The sequence below is a fragment of the Hyaena hyaena genome, unplaced genomic scaffold (assembly GCF_003009895.1).
Source record: "Hyaena hyaena isolate Hyena2069 unplaced genomic scaffold, ASM300989v1 scaffold_29, whole genome shotgun sequence".
Taxonomy (NCBI): Eukaryota; Metazoa; Chordata; class Mammalia; order Carnivora; family Hyaenidae; genus Hyaena; species Hyaena hyaena.
In genome coordinates, this window is record NW_024080661.1 from 1,102,982 (window position 1) to 1,127,153 (window position 24,172).

Consider the following 24,172-nt stretch of genomic DNA (forward strand, 5'->3'; position numbering starts at 1 on the left):
GAGAATGTCAATAAATAGAAATTATAAAAAAAAAGAACCAAATGGAAATTCTGAAGTTGAAAAGCAGAACAACTGAAAAAGTTACTAGAGGAGGAACTCAGAATCCATACATAGAGAATCCATGAACTTGAAGACAGAGCAATAGAAATTATCAAATTTGAAGAAAAGAATGAAACAATTTGAGCAGAACTCAGAAATCTGTGGGACATCAGCTGTAACAACAATACATACAGTAAAGTCTCAGATGGAGGTGGTAGAAAGAGAAAAAAATATTCGAAGAAATAATAGCTGAAATTTCCTAAGTTTGATGAAAAACGTATATCTACACATACAAACATATGAGTGAGTAGGATTAACACAAAGCCATCTATACCTGGGTACATTTTTACTGAATTGTTTAAATCCCAATACAAAGAAAAAATATGGAAAGCAAGACAAAAAGAATTCATGATGTGCAATATAATTGACAGCTGACTTTTCACCAGAAACAATAGAAGCCAGAAAGCACTTGGAAGACCGTTAAATTGTAGAAAGTAAAAATTGTTACTTAAGAATTCTATATTCACACATCAAGAAAATGAAAAAACAACCTAAAGAGTGGGAGAAATTACTTGTCAATAATATAAGCGTCTTATATCCTGAATATTAAAAAAAAAACTTATAAATCAGTTAAAACAACCCAATTTTATATAGGGCAAAGGACTTGAATAGACGTTTCCTCAAAGAGATATACAACAGGCCAACAAACACATATGCTCAACATCATTAGTCATTAGGGAAAGGCAAATCAAAACCATAATGAAATAGCACGTATTCACTAGGATGGGTACAATTAAAAATAGAAAAAAAAAGAAAGGAAAATAAGAACTATTGGCTATGATGTGGAGAAATTTGGTTTGTTTGTTTTTTTAAGTAAACTCTGCCCAACTGACTCAAACTCAATGCCTCGAGATCAAGAATTGCATGTTCTGGGGCGCCAGAGTGGCTCAGTCTGTTAAGTGTCCAACTTTAGCTCAGGTCATGATCTCACAGTTTGTGGGTTCGAGCCACGGGCTCTGTGATGACAGCTAGCTCAGAGCCTGGAGCCTGTTTAAGATTCTGTGTACTCTCTCTGACCCTCCCCTGCTCACGTTCTCTCTCTCTCTCTCTCTCTCTCTCTCTCTCTCTCTTTCTCTCTCTCTCTCTCAGAAATAAATAAAACATTAAAAAAAAAAAAGTTAATTGTTTTCACTGCCTAGCCATCCAGGTGCCCCTGATGTGGAGAAATTTAAAACTTTTTACCTTGTTGGTGGCAATGTAAATTGCTGCAGTTACTGTGAAAAACAGGTTGACAGTTCATTTACAAGCTAGACATACCATACTACCCAGAAATTCCACTCCTAGATACCAAAAGAATTGAAAGCAAATATTCATAAAAGTACTTGTGCACAAATAATGTTCACAGCAGCAGTATTCGCAAGGCCAAAAGGTTGAAACAATCTAACTGTCCATTGACAGATGAATGAATAAGCAACATTTGGTATACCCATAAGATGGAATATTGTTCGGCCATAAAATGATTGGATCACTGTGATATAGTTCTATATAGATAGACCTCAAAAATGTTATAAAAATGAAATAAGCCGGATATCAAAGGTCACATATTGAATGATGCCATTTATGTGAAATATCTAGAATAGGGAAATCTATAGTGATAGGAGAGTAGTGGTTGGTTAGGCCCTGGGAGTGGGAGAATATGGGGTGGTAAGTCTTGGGAGTGATTACTTAATGAGAACTGGGTGTCCTCGAGGAATGAAAACTTTGAAATTAGAGAGATGTGGTAGTTGCACAACATTGTAAACACTCAATGCCATTGAATTGTGTATTCTATGTGAATTTTCTTTCAGAAATAATTTAAGTGAATTCCTTATCCAGCAGAGCTATTATTGAAAAATACAGACAAAATAAAGACATTCCCAGAATAGCGAACACAGAGAATTTGTTGTTAACAGACATGAAATACTGCTTTACATGAAATACTAAAGGAAGTCCTTCAAACTGAAAGGATATGATTCCAGATGGTAACTTGAAGGAAAAGTACTGTAAAAGTTAATTACAGGAATAAATATAGAAGGCTATAAATAGTTTTTCTCTTATATTCAACGGAATTAAAAGACAGTTGTGTAACACAATAATTATAAAACTGAGTTATTGGGATTTTAAGATAAATATGTAACATGTGATAATAGCGAAAAGCAGGAGGGAGAAATGGATTTCTGTTGGAGCAAAGTTTCTATATTTTACTAGAATTAAATTAGTAACAATCTAAAATTGTGATAAGATACTTTTTTTCAATAACAAAAAAATAACAATGATACTCTAGAAAATACCTGCGTAAAAGAAAATCATAAAAGAGGAACAGAAGAACAAAAGACACAGACATATAGAAAACAAATAGCAAAATGAGAGACACACCAAACTAAATCAGATAATTACATTAAATGTGAATGAGTTACATACTTAAAAGGCATAGATTGTCAGACTGGATTTTAAAAAAACAAACACAAGATTCAACTTTATGCTGTGCAGAAGAGGCACACTTTAGATTCAAAGCCTCAGATAGGTTGAACTTATATGAATAGAAGATATACTACATACTAGCCTTAAACAATCTTAGAATGAAATTAAGAGTACAGTTTGATTCACAGTAGCGTCAAGAAGCATACAATACTTGGCAATAAATATAATAAATGACTTAATACACTGAAAATTATAATTAAGTAGACTTCAAGCCCAGAGTGGGGCTTGAATTCCTGACCCTGACATCAAGATTCCATGCTCTACCAACTGAGCCAGCCAGGTGCCCTAACATTGAAAATTATAAAATATTGCCAAGAAAAATTAAAGAAGACCTGAAAACAAAAGCATAAGAAACCAACCAGACTTTCCAAGTTCATGGTTTAGAAGACTCAGTATATTTAAGATGGCAGTTTTCTCCAAATTGATCCATAGAATCAGTGTAGTCTCTATCAAAATCTCAGCAGGCTTTTTTGCAGAAATTGGCAAGCAGGTTCTAAAATTTTTATGGAAATGCAAAATGAAGAACACAATAAGAGGAGTTATAGTTTCTGATTTCAAAATAATATAAAGCTATGGTATTCAAGGCAGTGAGTTATTGGCATAAAGATAGACCTATAGATTAATGTAACAGTATTGAGAATTTTAATGTAACTGTATTGAGAATCTAAAAATAAGTGTTTACATTTGTGGTCAGTTGATTATTTTTTTTTTAACGTTTTATTTATTTCTTAGAGACAGCATGAGAAGGGAAGGGTCAGAGAGAGAGGAAGGGTCAGAGAGGGAGGCACAGAATCAGAAGCAGGCTCCAGGCTCTGAGCTAGCTGTCAGCACAGAGCCCGATGCAGGGCTTGAACCCGAACCGTGAGATCATGACCTGAGCCGAAGTCGGCTGCCCAACTGACTGAGCCACCCAGGGGCCCCAGTTGATTTTCTTTTTCTTTTTTTCTTTTTAAACATTTTCTTTATTTCTGAGAGAGAGAGAGGGAGATACAGCATGAGCACGGGAGGGTCAGAGAGAGAGGGAGACACAGAATCTGAAACAGGCTCCAGGCTCTGAGCTGGCAGTCAACACAGCCCAATGCGGGGCTCAAACCCACGAACTGTGAGATCACGACCTGAGCCAAAGTCGGCCACCCAACCGACTGAGCCACCCAGGTGCCCCCCTAGTTGATTTTCAATAAAGGCAATTTAGTGGGAGAAGAATAGTGTTTTAAACAAATAGTGTTGAAACAATTGGATATCTGCATGATAAAAGATATACAACTGCACCTCCAACCATATACCAGAAATAACTCAAAGTGGATCATACATTTGAATGTAAAAACTAAAACTATACAACTTCTAGAATAAAACATAGCAGATAATAATTATGACCTTTGGTTAGTCAGTTTGGTTAGTCGTATACAGTTTTCCTCTGCCATCTGAAAGTAGAGCGTTCCTGTGAAATCTTTTGTATGCTGAAATGGTGCAAAGTAAAGAAGCAGTTATCATTAATCTATATGGGAAATTTGTTGAGTGTTCTAGACCCCCCAAAAAAATAACATCTCTTCAGCTTTTCTGATTCTTAGGATACATCTTGCTAATGGATGCACAAAATAAATCAAGATAAAGTACAGAGGCTCAAAGACACAGTTCAAGGTAGCAGCTTGATACTGAGATGCTGACTGTAGCTCTTGGAGAACCTGAGCTCATCCCAGCAAGTGCCCCCTCAGTGCCCATCACCATTTCTTTAAAAGTTTAAAATAAACCGAGGCACTTGGCTGGCTCAGTTGGTGAGCATGTGACTGTTGATCTCGGGGTTGTGAGTTTGAGCCCCATGTTGGGTGTAGAGATTACTTTAAAAAATTTTTTTAGTTTAATTTTGAGAAAGAGTGTGAGTGAGAGAAGGGGAAAAAATCTTAAGGGGCCCCTTAATGGCTTAGTCAATTGACCATTCAGCTCTTGATTTTGACTCAGGATATGATCCCAGGGTCCTGGGATCGAGCCCTGCATCAGGTTCCACATTGAGCATGGAGCCTACTTGGGATTCTCATTCTCTCTTTCTCTCTCTCTTCCCCTCTTACTCCCTCTCTCTTTCCGTTTCTTCCCCTCCAGCTCTCCCCTACTTACATGCTCTCTCTCAAAAAAAAAAAAAAAAAAAAAAATCTAAAAAAATTTAAAAGTTTAAAATAAACTTGGGGCACTGGGTGACTCAGTTGGTTAAGCATCTGACTTTGGCTCAGGTCATGATCTCACAGTTCGTGGGTTCGAGCCCTGCATGGGGCTCTGTGCTGACAGCTCAGCCTGGAGCCTGTTTCAGATTCTGTGTCTCCTCTTTCTGCTTCTCCCCCACCCATGCTCTGTCTCTCAAAAATAAATAAAGTTAAAAAAAAATTTTTAATAAACAACATACACTACAGCCCAGCAGTTCTCCATCTTAGATCCTATATATAAGAAATTAAAACATATTTAAACCCAAAGACTTAGAATAATCATAGGAACATTCATGAGGGCCGCCTGGAGGGCTCAGTCGGTTAAGCGTCTCACTTTGGCTCAGGTCATGATCTCACGGTTAGTTGGTTTGATCCCTGCGTCGGGCACTGTGCTGACAGCTAGCTCAGAGCCTGGAGCCTGTTTCAGATTCTGTGTCTCCCTCTCTCTCTGACCCTCCCCTGCTCATGCTGACTCTGTCTGTCAGAAATTAAAAAAAGAAAGAAAGAAAGAAAGAAAGAAACATTATTCATGCGAGTTAAAAAAAAATTGTAGCAGGGGTACCTGTGTGATGGCTCAGTTGGTTAAGTGTCCCACTTCAGCTTGGGTCATGATCTCCTGGTTTGTGAGTTCGAGCCCCACATGGAGCTCTGTACTGCTAGTGCAGAGCCTGCTTGGGATTCATTCTCTCCCTCTCTCCCTCCCTCTCTCTCCCACTCCCTCTCCCTCTCCCTCCCTCCCCCCCAACTCCTCTGTCCCTTCCCCACTTGCACTCTCTCTCAAAATAAACTTTTTAAAAAAAAAATTGTAACAATCTCAGTGTTTGTGAGTTGAGAATGGATAAACAAAATGTGGAATTCACAAACTGAAGTAGTATTCAACAGGATAGAAGGAATGAACTATTGGTGCATGCTGCAACATGGATTAGCTTCAGAAATTAGGTGCAGAATAAAAGAAGCCAGATGCAAAAGATGACATGTTTTATGTTCCCATTGTTTTTGAATGCCCAGAAAAGGAAAATCTATAGAGACAGCCAATTAGTGGTTGCTTGAGGTTGGATATCAGCAGTTGGGTGGATTGCAGACAAGCATGAGGGATATTTTGGGGGATGATGGTAATCCATGGAAAATGTGATGGTTACACAGCTTTACAGATTTACTAAAAATTATTGAATGTACACTTAAAACCAGTGAATTTTATGATATGAATTATTTAAAGCTGTTAATAAATACTATATGCATATAAATTGCATGATGATAAAAACTTAGTAATTAACAACTTTTTTTTAACAAGAAATTTTTTAAAAATTTATTTCTGAGAGAGAGAGAGAGAGAGAGAGACGATGTGAGCAAGGGAGAGTCCGAGAGAGAGGGAGACACAGAATCCGAAACAGACTCCAGGCTCTGAGCTAGCTGTCAGCGCAGAGCCCGACACGAGGCTCAAACCCCTGAACCATGAGATCATGACCTGAGCCGAAGTCGGACACCCAACTGACTGAGCCACCCAGGTGCCCCTTAACAAGAAATTTAATGTAGCTCATATTCCTTGAAATAAATGGGCCATAAGTGGAGTCTCCAGACATTTTGTTTCTTCAGATATTTTTCCCCCAGATATTTCAGTTCTTAAGTCTTTTTTTTTTTTTTTTTTTTTTTTAATAATTATCAGTCTGTTACTGTGCTGATGTTATATGTGTCTTAATCACCAAATTTAGGGTCACATTCAATTTATTATTTTTATTTTAAAAATTTGGGGCAAGGCACTCTACTGTAGAGATACAAAGTGATAGAGTCATGGAAACCTGCCGGGAATTTATAGTCGGGAGTATTACCAGATCCCTACAGTATAAATAGCATCCACTGGCTCACCTATTTCTAGGCACTGTGTGTTGGTTGCTGACTATACAGTGGCCCCTGTATAGAGGAAAGGCCTCTTTCCTCTTAGATCTTATAGTCTGATATAAGGAGTTCTACACTAGCTCAGAACTGGTATTCTGAACTTTGGAGTGCTTTGTGGCTTCGTAGGGAAAGAAACAGTTACATTCTGTTAGGGAGATTGGGAAAGGCTTCATGGCTTATGCATGTCCAGTGGACGTCAGTCCATTTCTGCTGATAGAATGGGCAAATTTGGTTGCACAGGTGCTTTAGAGAAAATAGTATAGACAGAAGCACAGAGTCTGCTTGAGGAGAAGCACATGGTCCTTAAGTTCTCTTTTATTTCTGTTTTCCTCCATTGGTTATACATTACTATATATAGTTAAAACTTGCTTTGAATTATAAAATGTATCATTATTTTATAAAGCACAAAAGATGCTTTAGATTTAATAGTAAATTAAAAATTAGTGATGGGGCGCCTGGGTGGCTTAGTCGGTTGATCGTCCGAATTTCGCTTAGGTCATGATCTCGCGGTTCGTGGGTTCGAGCCCCACGTCGGGCTCTGTGCTGACAGCCAGCTCAGAGCCTGGAGCCTGTTTCGGAGTCTGTGTCTCCCTCTCTCTCTGACCCTCCCCTGCTCGCGCTGTCTCTCTCTCTCCTAGAAATAAAAAAAAAAAAAAAAAAAAAAAAAGTGGTGCTTGGGTGTCTCAGTCAGTTGAGTGTACAACTTCAGCTCAGGTCATGATCTCATGGCTCGTGGGTTTGAGCCCCCATTGGCCTTTGTGCTGACAGTTCAGAGCCAGGAGTCTGCTTCAGATTCTGTGTCTCTTTCTCTCTCTGCCCTTCCCCTGCTCATGCTCTGTCTCTCAAAAATAAATAAACATTAATTTAAAAAATTGAAATCATTTTTAACTGTCCTAACTAAATTCAGAAATGTTAAAATTTTAGATTTAAAAAAACCTTAATTTTTTTAATTGGAAAAATACATATTGCTTAAAATTTGCCATCTTACTCATTTTTAAGTGTACAGTACCCTCACAGTGTTTGTGTCCTAGGTCTCCAGGACTCTTCATTTTGCAGAACAAAGAGATGCCATTTGTTTGTTTGTATTTAGTAGGCTTCATGTGCAGCACAGAGCCCATCATGGGGCTTGAACTCATAACCCTGAGATCAAAACCTGAGCTGAGATCGAGAGCTGGACACTTTAACTGAACCACCCAGGCACCCCAAAAGACGTCTTTTAAAAATCTAAAATAAGTAGGGGTGCCTGGGTGGCTCAGTCAGTTAAACGTCCAGCTTAGGCTCAGGTCATGATCTCTTGGTGAATTCAAGCCCTGCATCTGATTCTGTACTGATAGCTCAGAGCCTGGAGCCTGCTTTGGATTCTAGGTCTCCTCCTCTCTCTGCCCCTCCGCCGCTCATACTCTGTCTCTCTGTCTCTCAAAAATAAATAAATGTAATTTAAAAAATTAAAATCTAAAATAAGTAAGTTTAGCTGTATGTATCAGAGACCCAAATTAAAAGTGGCCTAAATATGATAGAAGTTTATTTTTCTGTCATATAAAGTCCAGACGCATGGTGTCTCTGCAGTCATTTACAGGCTTTTTCTCGTTTTCTGCTTGTCCTTTAAACTGTGGCCTTCAACTTCGTGATACAAGATGGAGTTCAGTCGTCATAACCAGATTCCAAGCAGGAGAATTAAGGAAAGAGTGAGAAGGGGCATACTTTCTCTCTTTTAAGGACACTTGAAATTGCACACCTCACTTTTTCTTCTACCTATTGGCCAGAATTTAGTAGCCTGGCTTTATCTAGCTAAAATCTTCTTTCCATATAGCCATATACTAGCTAAAAATTGGGAATTCTGTTACTCTATAAGAGAAGAATGGATAACTAATATTCTTTACCAAAATAGTCATTAAATTTTGTATTTCTTCTGTAAAGCTGAGTCAGATCTTTAGAAATCTAAAAAGATTTTCTTTTTTGGAGTTAGTAACCATACTCTGATATAATCAGCAGGGGTCACTGTTAAGCAAGTAGTTTCTTTACTATTCCCTTTGCTAAACCTATCTGCCATTGTATTTCTCAGCTATATAATTTATAGAAAAATAATTATAGTTGTATACAAAGCAACAATAAATGACAGTGTATGACAAACCACGCCACTTAGATTTTTTTAAACCTGAATATTTAAGAATGTCCTATATCTAGATAAATGTTTTTGCAGTGTCTGTTCAGGGGATGATGTCCTGCCTTAAGGCAATTAATGGAGAACAATCTAGTTGTTTTCATATTTTCCCCATGACCACATCCTTGTAATTGTGGATAGCTTAGAAAAATCCATAATGATCTATTCCTATGTTAAAAATGCATAATGATCTATTCCCATGTTAAAACCAGGTTACCCAGGAGTGTCAAATACTTGTACAGTCACTTCCCCTACAACAATTATATCTACATAAATTTGTTGTAATTCCTTATACCCTGGATCTAATTTGTTTTGAAAACCTTTATATTTTACATGAGAAACCTAAAGGTTAGATTCAGCTAATAGTAAAATATCTAAAACATAGATTCTGTCACTTCTGTGAAACATTTTACCAGCAATGCCATGAACTGGAGGAAAAGACATTTGGGTTTCCTAGAAAACATCTAAAATTATCGTGTCTACCTCTTGGATTGTTTTCTAAGCTCCTGCTATGTCACTGCAAATATTAAAATATTCTGATTATGTTATATAGATCTTATAGAATTATGATTTTTTAAATCCTGAGATCAGTAAGCTGCTTCATCTGGTCCATTGGTTCTCATACTTTAGAGAGCATTGGTGTCACCTGAAGGGCTTTTAAAATATGAATTGCCCTGGGGTGCCTGACTGGCTCAGTCAGTTAAACCTCTAGAACTCTTGGTTTATGCTCAGGTCATGATCTCATGGTTTGTGAGTTTGTGTTGACAGCTCAGAGCCTGGAGCCTGCTTGGGATCCTCCCTCTTTCTCTGTCTGTCTGTCTGTCTGTCTAAAAATAAACAAACTTAAAAAAAATTGTAATAAAAAATACAGCTCGCCCTTGTTTCTCTCCACCTCCTCCTCATCCCATTTCTGATATTATAGGTCTGGGGTACAGTGTAAGAATTTGCCTTTCTAACAAAGTCCTAGTTGATGCTGATGCTACTGGTCAGATGACCACAGATTTGAACCACTGATCTTATCCTTTCTTGTAAGCTTGGGGTAGAATATATATGTACAGAAGGAAAAGGAGAGATATGGAAATCTGGACAGATTTCCTATAACCTGGTTTCCCAAATCCTCCCAGGACCCTGTCTGTTCTTTTCTCCCCTTGCTTACCTTCATGCTCCCACAGAGACCACACCATTCAGTTACTTCAGGAAAGAAATTAGTTTCTGGGTGTGATTTTTGTTCCTTTTTATATCTAGAGTTCTAGAAATCCTGTGAACAACATATGGCAGGTTTATGGGGTTTTTAAAAATCAATTTAATTATTGTGTATATTCAAGAGAGCAAAATGCCTTACTAGGTGAGATATGTATCATTTAATAAACACTTTGAGTATATAGTATAAAGAGGTTAGCATTTTGGGGGCTCCTGGGTGGCTCAGTCGGTTAAGCATTCGACTTCAGCTCAGGTCATGATCTCACGGTTCGTGGGTTCGAGCCCCATATGTCCGGCTCTGTGCTGACAACTCGGATCCTGGAGCCTGCTTCAGATTCTGTATCTCCCTTTCTCTCTGACCCTCCCCTACTCACGCTCTCTCTCTCTCTCTCAGAAATTAAAAAGAAGTTTAGCACTTTTAATATATAAATAATTATCTTCTTGTGGATTTGAGTTGGGCAAAGTCTAGTAGATTGGGTGTTTAGTGAGTCTATTTTGTACTTAAAAACTTTTTTTTTCCAAAGATCTCAAGTTTAAGATCTATTTTGTGTGCTAACTCTGAAAAGGCTTCCAGGTCTCCATTTCTTATATTTTAGTTTTCTTTGCAAGACATTTTTATTTATGTCATCAACCCTTGATTATTCATTCCACTTTTTAAATGCATTATAGGGGCGCCTGGGTGGCTTAGTCGGTTAAGCGTCCGACTTTCGCTTAGGTCATGATCTCATGGTTCGTGGGTTTGAGCCCCGTGTCGGGCTCTGTGCTGACTGCCAGCTCAGAGCTTGGAGCCTGCCTCGGATTCTGTGTCTCCCTCTCTCTCTGACCCTCCCCTGCTCGCGCTGTCTCTCTCTCTCCTAGAAATAAATAAAACATTAAAAAAAATTTAAAAAATAAATGCATTATAACTCCTTCATGCATTCTTTTCTCTAAGAGTACCCAGAGAGGACTGATCATAATGACATAGCATTTTAGAAGCCATATCATAGCATTTTAGAAGAACTTAAAGTTGTTTAGGAGGTGGGGCACCTGGGTGGCTTAGTCGGTTAAGCGTCCGACTTTCGCTTAGGTCATGATCTCGCGGTTCGTGGGTTGGAGCCCCACGTCGGGCCCTGTGCTGACTGCCAGCTCGGAGCCTGGAGCCTGTTTCGGTCTGTGACTCCTTCTCTCTCTGACCCTCCCCTGCTCACGCTGTCTCTCTCTCTCTCTCCTAGAAATAAATAAAACATTAAAAAAAAAAAGTTGTTTAGGAGGAAATATGATGGCTTCATTTTCAAACATTGCATTCTAGGAGGAGGGTATGAATTTTTAATAGCTGCCATTAATGGGTAGAAATTATGGGGAAGTAGATTATTGTTTGATGTCAGATAATTTCCTAAAACATGTTATTGTCAGTTAATAGCATTACTTTTATTATAACATTGTCTGTTACACTGAAACTTGATAGATAGTCCAACTTTCCACCACCAAGTCCTTTTGCTTCTTCAAAAATCCTTTTTTCCAGTTTCTTTTTTTTAAATTTCCACCAGCCTTGTAATCTCACAGAGACCTTCATCATCTTTTACTTGAACTATAATTTCAATATACTGTTAGTTTAAGTCCTTGCCACCAATCCAAAGTTTAATTTCCTAAAGTTTTTCTTCTCTGCCAGATTGTTTCAGATTTCTAGCTTGACGTACAAGTTTCCTTCATGACCAAACTCCACTATCCACGTAACAGTTCATTCATTAGATTTATTAAGTTCCTACCATGTATCAGGCTCTGTGCTCAGTCCGGGAAATAGCATGAGCAAACATGAAAGCCATGGTCCTTGCCCTCACAGAGCTTTCCATTTAACTGGAAGATAGGTTGTTAGAGTTACCAGAAAATACTTATTGTAATTTCTCTGAATGTCTGAGATTCTGTCCACTACTTTACCCTACTCTTTATTTCCCTTCCATTACTTTTTCTACTTTGAATCATGAAATGCTAAGGCCTTCATGTATGACTTCATGCTTTCATACATCTTATCTCCCCCTTTTTTCCTAGTTAATTAATTTCTGGCCTTCCTTTAAGAGTCAGTTTAGATGTCAGCTATGGGCAGAATTAGTTATTTCTTCCCTTGCTCTTGCATACCTCTTGTCATTTATCTCTAATGATAAAGTATTTACTTACTTCTGTGTTCACTGTAGAGCAAGAGCTCCTGAGTAATAGAGATAACATCTCCTTTTCTTTGTATCTCATTGCCCTGAAAAGTGCCTGATTTGACAGAGTGTTCAGTAAATGTTCATTGCCTCAAGACAAGAGGCATCTATGTAATACTTAACAGCAGGGACTGTACATATTTCTTTCAGCTTCAGTGATGTGTGTTTGCTGTTTTTACTCTGCTTTTTATTGAGTATCGGTATTTGTTTTTTTATGTGGCTTACTGGATAAGCTTACAGTCTTGATCTCCTTTGTAGAAGAAATGGTAGCTCTGTTTAAAAGTGCCCGTTGTGGAAGGCGCCTGGATGGCTCAGTTGGTTGAGCATCTGACTTCGGTTCAGGTCATGATCTCATGGTTTGTGAGTTTGAGCTCTACATCAGGCTCAGTGCTCTGGCTCTTCTGTCTCCCTCTCTCTGCCTCTCCTCTGCTCTCTCTTTCTCTCTCTCAAAATTAAATAAAACATAAAAAAAAGTATCCATTTGGATTATTTGATTAATTTGTTAAATGATCAGTTTGTGCATCAATATTGCATATGGTTGTGAAGCCTTACTCGTTCTCTGCATGTTCCATAAAACTCAGAAGAGAATATTCCCTATCCCAGTTTCTGGCCATTTGCTTAAACAAGTAAATGTGACTTAGATTTAGAGAATCACCTTGTCTTATTTATTTTTGAGAGAGACAGAGTCTGAACGGGGGAGGGGCAGAGAGAGAGGGAAACAGAATCTGAAGCAGGCTCCAGGCTCTGAGCTGTCAGCACAGAGCCTGACATGGGGTTTGAACTCACAGACTGAGAGATAATGACCTGAGCTGAAGTCAGATGTCCAACCGACTGAGCTACCCAGGCGCCCTTCTTAATGACACTTTTAAATGGTCACTGTGCAGTGATGTGATTTTAAGCAAGCAAACCTTTTGCAATTCAGTTTCCTTACATAGAAAATGAAGATTATGGATAATGTGAAGATTCAGTACATTAATACATGAAAAACACTTAAAACAATACTACCATGTAATGTCATCCCTCTGATTGCTATTAGTTAATTTTTTCTAAAGCCAGGGGAAAAGTTAAATGTCTCAGATGTTTTTCAGGCTAAAGAGGCTTTGAAAATATGACTTTGCTTATAATACCCACTATACTTATTCACTCCTCTCTTTAGAGGATTGCCTCTAAACTTTGAGTTGAACGTAATAAAATGTTAAGTAACACTAAATGATTTTGTTTTTGCAGATGTTCTCAAATAGTGATGAGGCTGTAATCAATAAAAAACTTCCCAAAGAACTCCTATTACGGTAAGTCTGCTGATTTTAGTTTGGTTGTGTGTGTGTGTATCATATTTGTCTGTTAAAAAATTTTTAGACTTGTTGAGAATTTTCATGTATGTATAGGATCTGGATTATCTGAATTTGTAAATTTATTGATTTGTTAAACAGCATTAACTCTGTATTTTCTAGATATGAATCAAAAATTTAAATGTTTAATTACAATTCTTTCCTCTCTGATTTGAACTTATATCTGATTTTGTTTGCTTGTTTTCTTTTGCCCTCTTCTTAGATAGAATGTGAAAGAGATGATACATTTTATTTTATTGTAGTTTTGATCTTTTTAAAATGTTTGTTTATTTTTGAGAGAGATACACAGAGAGAGAGATAGGGCATGAGTGGGGGAGGGGCAGAGAGTGAGGGAGACACAGACTCTGAAGCAGGCTGCAGGCTCTGAGTTGTCAGCGCAGAGTCTGATGCGGAGCTGGAACCCACCAACTGTGAGATGGTGACCTGAGCCAAAGTCAGATGCTTAACCAACTGAGCCACCCAGGTACCCCAGTGCTGATTTGTTTGAAGTGATTCTAATCCATCTCTTGTCCCCACTTCCCATTCCTAATATCAAATATGACCATGGAGTAACTTGTATTTGCAACAAAATATTACATATATTGAGGTACTGTAAAGAAGAGTTATAGCCCTTGATTTTTAAAGATAAAAAGGTAAAAGTGATTTGAAACTCTTTCCTCTATTACAGTTATAATTTTACCCTCCTTATTTTTAATTCTTTAGAATTATATCTGGGGGGCACCTGAGTGGCTCAGTCGGTTAAGCGTCCAACTTCGGCTCAGGTCATGACCTCACGGTTTGGGGGTTCGAGCCCCACATCGGGTTCTGTGCTGACAGCTAGCTCAGAGCCTGGAGCCTGCTTCAGATTATGTGTCTCCCTCTCCCTCTGTCCCTCCCCAGCTCTCGTTGTCTCTCTCTCTCTCTCTCTCAGAAATAAATAAAACATTTTTTAAAAAATTAAAAAAAAAAAAAGAAATTATATTTGGGATCACCCACACCATAAAACACAAAGCTCCCAGTTTACATGCATCTGACCTAGGGAAAAAAACTAGGAGAGTTGTTTTCAGTGCCCATTATTTCAGTACTTAGTCATCCCATTCTTTGTTCACTTATAAAGAATATCATGATTTGGAAAGAAAGGTACATTCTCTTTTGCAAATGTTAGAAGATAACAAGTTATACCAGGACATCTGCTTCTTGCTTTTAGCTGCTACCACAGTGTAGCCCATAACCAGCCCAGCCCATGCTCATGGTAGAAAATCTTGCCCTGTTGCTGGTAAAGAAGAGTATTCCTGGCATTTCAAAGGATTTGCACATCTGACTCCTTCACTACATTGCAAGTACCTTGCAAGCAGGGACTGTCTTCTTCTAAATCTTTGTGTAATACTTTATACAATAGAGATACTAAGAAAAAATAACTGAATTGAACTTGGAATGGATTTTTCCATGGAGGCAATGCATTCATACATGCTGTATAGCTGAAATAATAGCAGTGTACCCTAGGCTACCCACAACTATTGGAGATGCATCCTGGATATCTTGAGTATCCCTCAGATTTTGGCAAAAATTTAATGGCACCATCTTAAAGAGAAATTTTTTAATTTTATTTTTAATTGTTATATTCTTCTTATTCTTCTTCTTCTTCTTTTTTAACATTTATTCAGTTTTGAGAGACAGAGAGTGAGCAGGAAAGGGGCAGACAAAGAGGAGACACAGAATCAGAAGCAGGCTCCAGGCTCTACGCTGTCAGCATAGAGCCTGACAAGGGCTTGAACTCACAAACTGTGAGATCCTGACTTGAGCTGAAGTTGGCCACTTAACCAACTGATCCACCCAGGTGCCCCTAATGGATTATATTCTTTATTGTTATTATGAACCGAGTACACTAAGACATACTTCAATTTTTTAAATAATGGCATTATTTTGTACTATAGTAGTTAAAAACTCACTAAGATTCAGGGAAATTAATTCTTTGGTAATTGGCTGCAACCTCTTTTGGTTTACATTTTTTTAATTGGAGTTTTTTCTCCATGGAAGACAGACATAAAGGCCTCATACTATATAATTCCACTTATATGAAATATCCAAGATAGGACCATGGAGATAGAAGTTGCCAGGGGCTGTGGTGAGGGCTGATGGGGAGTGACTGCTAATGGGCATAGGGTTTCTTTTGGGAATGATGAAGTGTTCTGAAATTAGTGATCATGGCTGCACAACACTGTGGACATACTAAAAACCACTGAATTGTGCACGTAAAAAAAAATTTTTTTAAGTTTATTTATTTACGTTGAGAGTGAGAGAGCATGCAAGCAGGGGAGGGCACCTGGCAGGCTCAGTCAGTCGAGCATGGGACTCATGATCTGGGAATTGTGAGTTCAAGCCCCATGTTGGGCATAAAGCCTACTTTAAAAAATATATAAATTCCTTGAGATAAATGGAGATACTAGTATGTTACAAAATGGAGGTCAAGAAGCACTAATTTGTTAAGAAAACAAAATTTTGTTGTTTAGTGATTAGAGGCTATCTGTCACATAACTTGGAATAAACTGAGTTAATTACATCAGACAAAAAGTAATTCGCATTTTATATTTTGTTTTTTAAAACTCTGTTTTACTTGGGTAAAATATACATAAAATTTACCGTTTTAATCATTCTTTATTTTGTTAAAAAAATTTTTAACGTTTTATTTATATTTGAGAGAGAAACAGAGACAGTGTGGAGCAGGGGAGGGGCTAAGAGAGACAGAGACAGAATATGAAGCAGCCTCCAGGCTCTGAGCTGTCAGCACAGAGCTCAACATGGGGCTTGAACTCATAAACTGTGTGATCATGACCTGACCCGAAGTCGGACACTTAACCAACTGAGCCACCCAGGTGCCCCCAGAAACTCTGTACTCCTTAAACAATAACTCCTCATTCTCCTTTCCCCTGTTGCATAATATTCCACTGTTTGTATATACCACATTTCGTACATCTGTCCATAGAGAGAAAGGGTGGATACCTTTCTTGTTGCATTGAGGGAACTTCCATGATGGCTGTTCTTTATAGAATAAATTTCCCATCTTCTTCAATACAGATTACTAACCACTCCCAAATAAATATAGATACCCCCAACTTCTGTGGCTCAGTTCCTAAAACAATAAGTTTAATGCAACAAACATTCTTGAATTGCTAAAATGCCCCTGCTTTTTCCTGTCATCTACTATATAGTACCTTTATGTGGAGTTTCATAATCTAAGGATCCTGTTTCTACAAACACATCACTAATCTCTGAGCAGTTTGTATAAATATAATATTACACCTAGGGGGACACAGGTGAGAAGCTTTACAGCTAATGATCCTAGTTAGACTTTAGTAACCTTTTCTCCACAAAAGAAAGCACTGTAGACAGACATGGCTGGAGGCCAAATTCAGACTTAGAAGACTCTGAAGCATGTGTCTCAACAATCCTAATTCCATTGTTAAAATGTACTGACTGGGGTTCTGAATATCAAGATCCCAAACGAGTTAGCTTTTCACCTGGATTTTGACATAAATGACAGTACATTTAAAAGAAAGAAAGAGAGAAGACAAATATAAGAGCTTGGTCCTTAAAGTCCTGATTTGGCTCCTTAGTAAGATGAATGTGATATGTATCAGTGCTTAAATCCCTTCTTCCACTCCATATGCAGTCTGTCCAAATATCTGCTATTATTTTGTAAACCTTGACTTCTATTTATTCTACATACTTGACAATGATGATAATTATCTTTAGAAACCCAACATAAGGATTGATGGGATAGGGTGCCAGGGTTTTAGCGAGAGCAGTGTTTTTTTTTATTGCTGGGTGAGCTCACAATGAACATTTATTCTTCCAAATATCATAACATTAACTTAAATTCAAAAAATGCCAGGGAGCCTGGGTGGCTCAGTCACTTGGGCATCTAGCTCTTGATTTCAGCTCAGGTCATGAGCTCATGGTTGATGATGGGTTCAGGGTTCGAGCTCTGTGTCTGACTCCACATTGACAATGCAGAGCCTGCTTGGGATTCTCTTTCCTTCTCTCTGCCCCTCTCTTGCTCTCACTCTCTCCCCCCTCTCAAAATAAATAACTTGAAAAAAATCAGTAGAGTTATAAATATATATCTGTAGCATAAATCAAGGGGAAATTAAATTGTTATGTCTATAATAAGCCAGAATAATAAACTACATATATTTAGCGCCTTCCTGCTTTTCGTCATCTTCAAGGTAAGTACCTAAGATCATGTTGACAGTGGTCCTTTTCTCCACACTATAACCCTTTAAATAATTCCTTCTAAAATACCCAAGTCCATAACCAGAATGGTTAAGTAACACATGATAACAACACTTACTGTGGTGAGCATTTCATAATGTATACAAATCACTATGTTGCTCTCTCTCTCTTTTTTTTTTTTTTTTAAGTAGACTCCACCCCTAGTGTGGGGCTGGAACTCACAACCCTGAGATCAAGAGTTGCATGCTATACAGAGTGGGCCAGCCAGCTGCCCTGATAGCCAGAATGGTTAAGATCAAAGATAGGAAAACTGAGATGGAATGAAGGGTCTGCTGTTGTCTAAGGATATTCTTGCTTGCTTCAATAAAAGTCTTTCCCCATTTCTTATCAATAGACTATTGAAAAACTTGGGGCGACTGGGTGGCTCAGTCGGTTGGGCTTCCGACTTTGGCTCAGGTCATGATTTCACAGTTTACAAGTTCAAGCACCCCGTGTCGGGCTCTGTGCTGGCAGCTCAGAGCCTGAAGCCTGTCGCGGATTCTGTGTCTCCCTCTCTGCCCCTCCTCCCGCTCATGCTCTGTCTACTCACCTTCCTCATTCTTGATAAAGAATACTGGGAGGCAAAATGACATTGAGACATCATGTGGAAGAAGATAGGATCTAATTATAAATAAAACTCATTATGGTGCAAAAAAAGAAAGGAAAAAAATAAAGCCCAAATCCTTAATACTAAATCCCTGGAAGGGAACATGGGGCCGATTGTTAAAATCAATACTGAAAGCAGATTTGGGGATATGGTTACCTATAGTATGGTTCTGTAAAAAGGATTTATTTCTAATTTCCTTTGGCTTCAGGGTCTTATAACAAAGATCCCAAACCTTCTTGAAGAGCACCTCTTAATATAATTCTTATTTAAAAAGCACAGAGTGGTCCTGGAGAGGGTATAACTGGATAATTCCAGTCATATAATGGGCATATTTGTAGTTACAACTTTTTTGGAGAGTAATTTGATAGTGTACTTTAAAATAAGAGGTACACATGGGGCACCTGGGTGGCTCAGTCAGTTAAGCGGCCTACTTCACCTCAGGTCATGATCTCACAGTTTGTGAGTTCGAGCCCTGCATCAGGCTCTGTTCTGACAGCTCAGAGCCTACAGCCTGCTTCGGATTCTATGTCTCCCTCTCTTTCTGCCCCTCCCCTGCTCACACTCTGTTTCTCTCTCTCTCTCAAAACTAAATAAACATTTAAAAAAACTAAAAAATAAGAAGTACACATATTATAACCTGTAGAAGCAAACATATGAGTAAAAATGGATTACAGAATGTTCATGACCACGTTATTTGAAATTATGAAAAGTTAGACGCAGTTTTAATATATATAAATAAAAATGCTTAAATAAATTATGGTACATTCAGTCAGTCATTGGGCTATTTATTGTACTTAGCTGCCTTTTAAAAGAATGAGGTTAACGGGGCTCCTGGGTGGCTCAGTCGGTTAAGCTTCCGACTTGGGGTTAGGACATGATCTTACCACTTATGAGTTCAAGCCCCGAGTCAGGCTCTGTGCTGACAGCTCAGAGCCTGGAGACTATAGCCTGCTTCAGATCCTGTGTCTCCCTCTCTCTCTCTCTGCCTGTCCCCCATTTACACTCTGTCTCTCTCTCAAAAGTAAACAAACATTAAAATTTAAAAATAATAAAAGAATGAGGTAGAACTACATGAACTGACCTAAAAAGATGTCATTGATCATATTTTAAGTTTATTTATCTTGAGAGAGAGCACGCGCGTGAGTGCAAGTGGGTAAGGGGCAGTTAGAGAATCCAAAGGAAGCTCCACACTATCAGACCCCAACCTGGGGTTTGAACCCATGAACCAAACCATGACCTGAGCCAAAATCAAGAGTCAGATGCTCAAACAACTGAGCCACCTAGGTGCCCCAAGATGTCAAATTATTAAATGACAGAAACAAAAACAAGTTGAAAAATAAAAAATACGCATACATGAAGACATGCTAAGTACTGTACCTATTATATTTCTAGATATAAGTGGTTATATCTGCTACTTTGGAGGGAAGAATAGGGTTTTTTAGGGGGAGATACTAAGAGAAGGGGTAAGGAGGCCATTTGTTTACCACTTTGTATTTTTCTAAGTGTTGTATTTCAATGTTTTAAATGTATTATTTATTTTGAGAGAGAGGAAGAGAGAATCATAAGCAGGCTCCGTGCTGTCAGCTCAGAGCCCGACGTGGCACTCTATATTCACGGACCAGAAGATCATGACCTGAGGTGATATCAAGAGTCGGTCAGTCAACCATCTGAGCCACCCAGGCACCCCTTGTTAAAAAAAAATTTTAGGGGCTCCTGGGTGGCTCAGTGGGTTAAGCATCTGCCTTCAGCCCAGGTCATGATCTCACGGTTCATGAGTTCAAGGTTGAAACCCCACAACAGGCTCTCTGCTGTGTTTACAGAGCCCACTTTATGTCCTCTGTCCCCCCAACCCCCCGCCCATCCCTGGCTGCGTCTCTCTCTCCCTCTCTCTCTCTCACAATAAATAAATAAACTTGAAAAAAATGTTTTTAAGAGACTAGATGAAGATCTTTGGCCGCATGATGTGTTAAGGCCTGCTTTGAATTTAGGGTTCTGATATTTGTCTACTGTCTGGCAGAAACTACACCACATTTTCAAAATTACAGACTTCTTATTCCTCCTTACAAGAGACCATCAGTTTGCAGGAACTGTTCATTAGAGCTGTATGCTAGTTTCTTTTATTATCAAACTACAGGTGTAGGTTTACTAGGCCCCTGTTTTAAGTGAGAGGACTTGAGGTATAATTACGATGTTCTGGTTATTATCCACGATCTTGTGGAGAATTCTACTAAAAGCAATGTATGTTACCTGTAGCTATCATGGACAAAAGATTTGACTCTTTAGACAAGATTCTGTTACAGATTAAATAATAAGAGCTCTCTATACATATTTCGTTATTAATGTACACATAAAGACCATACCATACGTTCCATATTAGTAAGTGGGTCAGAGTTGGCAGACAGCCTCCACAGGATCAGGTCATCTTCAGCATCTGAAATTAGGGCTGTGCTTTTTGGCTCCTTTTTAACTTGAATCTCAGTGCAAAACTGCTCTTAATTAAACCAGATGCATACCCCTGGCCGTAAAGCATAGAAAAAGAAGTGTCCCATGTGTTTTTTTTGTTTTTTTTTTTTTTTTTTTTTTTTTATTTATTTCTAGGAGAGAGAGAGATAGCGTGAACAGGGGAGGGTCAGAGAGAGAGGGAGACACAGACTCTGAAACAGGCTCCAGGCTCTGAGCTGGCAGTCAGCACAGAGCCCGATGCGGGGCTCGAACCCACGATCCGCGAGATCATGACCTAAGCGAAAGTCGGACGCTTAACCGACTAAGCCACCCAGGCGCCCCGTGTCCCATGTGTTTTTGAAATGATCTTACTGTTACAGATCTGGAGAGGACACATCAGACAACTGGTCTTTTATCCAGCTACTTACAGTTACCTAACCAAGATTATACTGATCAGAAATTATGCAAACCTAATCTCTTCATATCTGGAAATCCCATGTAGCACACTAAATCATTGAGTTCCTCAGGTATACAAGTAACAACTGCTTAATTATTAACTAGACCAAGTTGGCCAGGGAAGTTCTATCTCTCTAAATCAAAAGTTCTATAGACATGTTAATGAAGCCAATTTTTTTTACCGTGTTAAGCAACTGGCTGTATCACCTTCTATGAACATTTTCCAAACGAAAGTCATCTTAGCTATGCTCTGTGGTATAGAATTTTGAGCAATTCATTAACCATTTATTGACATGCTGGAAATAACTTATAATTTTGTCTTGAGGAAATAAAACACAATGCAGAAGGAGGGTGGTGCTTTATTGGGGTGAAGTCATGGTTAGGCCCGTTATTTTCCATCAAAGGATGACAGATGTAGTTGTTCACTGGTTTGAAGTATAGGGATCAATCATTAATCCACAACTAAGGATATTTCAACTGTAGGACTTCATAAGAAATATAATCCTTGCAGTACCCTAATCTTATAAAAACTTCAGCTAAGAGAAGTGATATTTATAGAAGAGTGTCTGAAGACATTCATGATTCCTTTAAGTATGCTATATTCTGTCTGTGGTGGGCACTGTAATTTCCAGCATCCACTTCAGGCCAGTTAATTAGTCTAAACTTGTCACAGTGATTGGTTAAGGCCTAAGCCAATTTAGGCTAATGAGATCTGAGAAGAGGCTTTATTGCAGTATAAATGCCTACCTATCTCTCCCCTCAGAATGAACAAAGACACATGTTGATCCAGTATTTGCTGGCATCCATCCTGTGACTATAAAGAAAAGAGCTCTTCGGACCAAGCTGATGCTGTTCCTAGCAGAATCAACAGAAAATTGCTGATGACATTGTAGATCCCCTAAATCAATTAACCTTGAGATGCAGGCAGCCTGGTCTTTGTATTTCCTTTTGTCTGAAATAACCTCCCTTACTGTTTAAGCCCATGCCAGTTAGAGTTTCTGTTACTTGCCAAAAGCAACCTTGGATCAACTGGACTGTCAGAAGCTTGCATTTTCGTATGTTATTTTGTTTTTTTAACTATCAGAAAGGTGCTACAGGATGTGACCATATGAAATCTGTGAATGAATTTACTATGGGACTTTATCTACCAAATCTAAGTAGACTCTCCTTTTTTTTTTTTTTAAATTTTTTTTTAATGTTTTATTTATTTCTAGGAGAGAGAGAGAGACAGCGTGAGCAGGGGAGGGTCAGAGAGAGAGGGAGTCACAGACTGAAACAGGCTCCAGGCTCTGAGCTGGCAGTCAGCACAGAGCCCGACGCGGGGCTCGAACCCACGAACCGCGAGATCATGACCTAAGCGAAAGTCGGACGCTTAACCGACTAAGCCACCCAGGCGCCCCTAGACTCTCCTTTGAGAAATTTCTCTTAGTAGTGCTAGAAAGAGCTCTGATTTTGTGGTATAATGTATATGTTTCTTCTTTTCTGTTGAGAATATTTTGTTTATGCTACCAAGAAATTTAAAGCTAAATGTGAGACTCCTTTCTAGCAACTGTGTAGGCTTTTACAAGGGTACATCTGTTTCCTTTCTGGTTTTAGTTTGCTACTTTAAAAAATATTTTTCATGTTCCTCATAGTTTATTTGTATTTATTATTATTTGCTTCTGATCCGGGCCATCTCAAGTACTCTGGAGACAAATTTAATAAATAAAAATGAAATAGATTCCAGAGTTACAGCTGACATACTGATTTACATATATATCAGATTAAGATATGCATGAAATTTTGCTAACTGACTGAGCCACCCAGGTGCCCTTAGAATTTATAAAATTCTTAAAGCAAAATTAACTTTAATTTACTTAAACCTTTAAAGCCTATGCTATACTACACTTGTTGCCACTTGCAGAAGAGTTTAGCTTATTACTTAGCAAAATGACCTTTACGGGTGCTCATGAGTAAGGAGGGCTTTAAAAAGACATGACCCCTGCACTTATTGCCAGGATGCCCTGACCTGTTTTTACAAGTGGCTTATAGTGTTGTGTAGGGAGTCATCACACTTTAAGCAAATCAGTTATTTCCAGTAACAATGCTTCAAAATAAATATTTAATCTCTGTAAGACTACGTAAATTCTAGGCAGTGTTTCCTGACATTAATGTGTTAAATGAGATTTATAATTTCCTAAATTAGAATTAAATACTGATTTAACATTTTATAGTTAATAATTTTCAGGTGTTACTCTATTATTTAATCTTTTTTCCTTCATAACCGTAAAATTCTTTATAAAGTTATCTCTCCCCTAGCCATCTTTTTGATAACTAGAAGTGTAAAAATTATTTTTTTACTTTTAACAAATTGTATCAGAAATATTTTATCATCCCTTGATGTAAGTAACTGAACTTGTATGGTACTTTTACATACATTCTCAAGTAAAAGATTGCCCAGTGTTTCATATGGGCAATATTAAGTTGTAAGTTGCTCCAGCTTTTGTGTTTGTTCAAAAGAACTTCTCTCTTTTTGTGCATGTGTTAACATAGCCAACTTATTTATAGGTAAAAGTCAAGAGAAACTACTTTATCATGTAATAAAGCTTGTCTCCCTCTCTTTTTAGGATATTTTCTTTTCTGGATGTTGTTACCTTGTGTCGCTGTGCTCAGGTCTCCAGGGTAAGAATGGTTGATATGACTATAGGGGGTGCCTTCTGGATACTGATGATATCAGCCTCTTTAGTAGGCAGATAATTTACTTCAAATGTTAGTTGTATGTTATGTTTCAGAGAGTGTTATTTCATCCATGGCATTTCCAAACCCATGTAATTCTACAGTAAGATTCTACTATATGTCTCTATCAAATTTTTGGGACTTTTTTTTTTTTTTCTTTAATTCTG

The 24,172-nt window shown here is 38.2% G+C and overlaps 1 protein-coding gene across 5 annotated transcripts in view; it reads left to right on the forward strand.

The window, feature by feature from the left end:
- FBXL20 (F-box and leucine rich repeat protein 20) overlaps positions 1-24,172 on the forward strand; it is a 93,880-nt gene that overhangs the window by 41,325 nt on the left and 28,383 nt on the right. For all 5 annotated transcript variants that reach the window (XM_039227819.1, XM_039227815.1, XM_039227816.1 and 2 more), the window contains exons 2-3: positions 13,413-13,474; positions 23,897-23,951. In XM_039227819.1, coding sequence (XP_039083750.1) covers positions 13,413-13,474; positions 23,897-23,951 — 117 coding nt within the window. The remainder of the gene's footprint in view (positions 1-13,412; positions 13,475-23,896; positions 23,952-24,172) is intronic.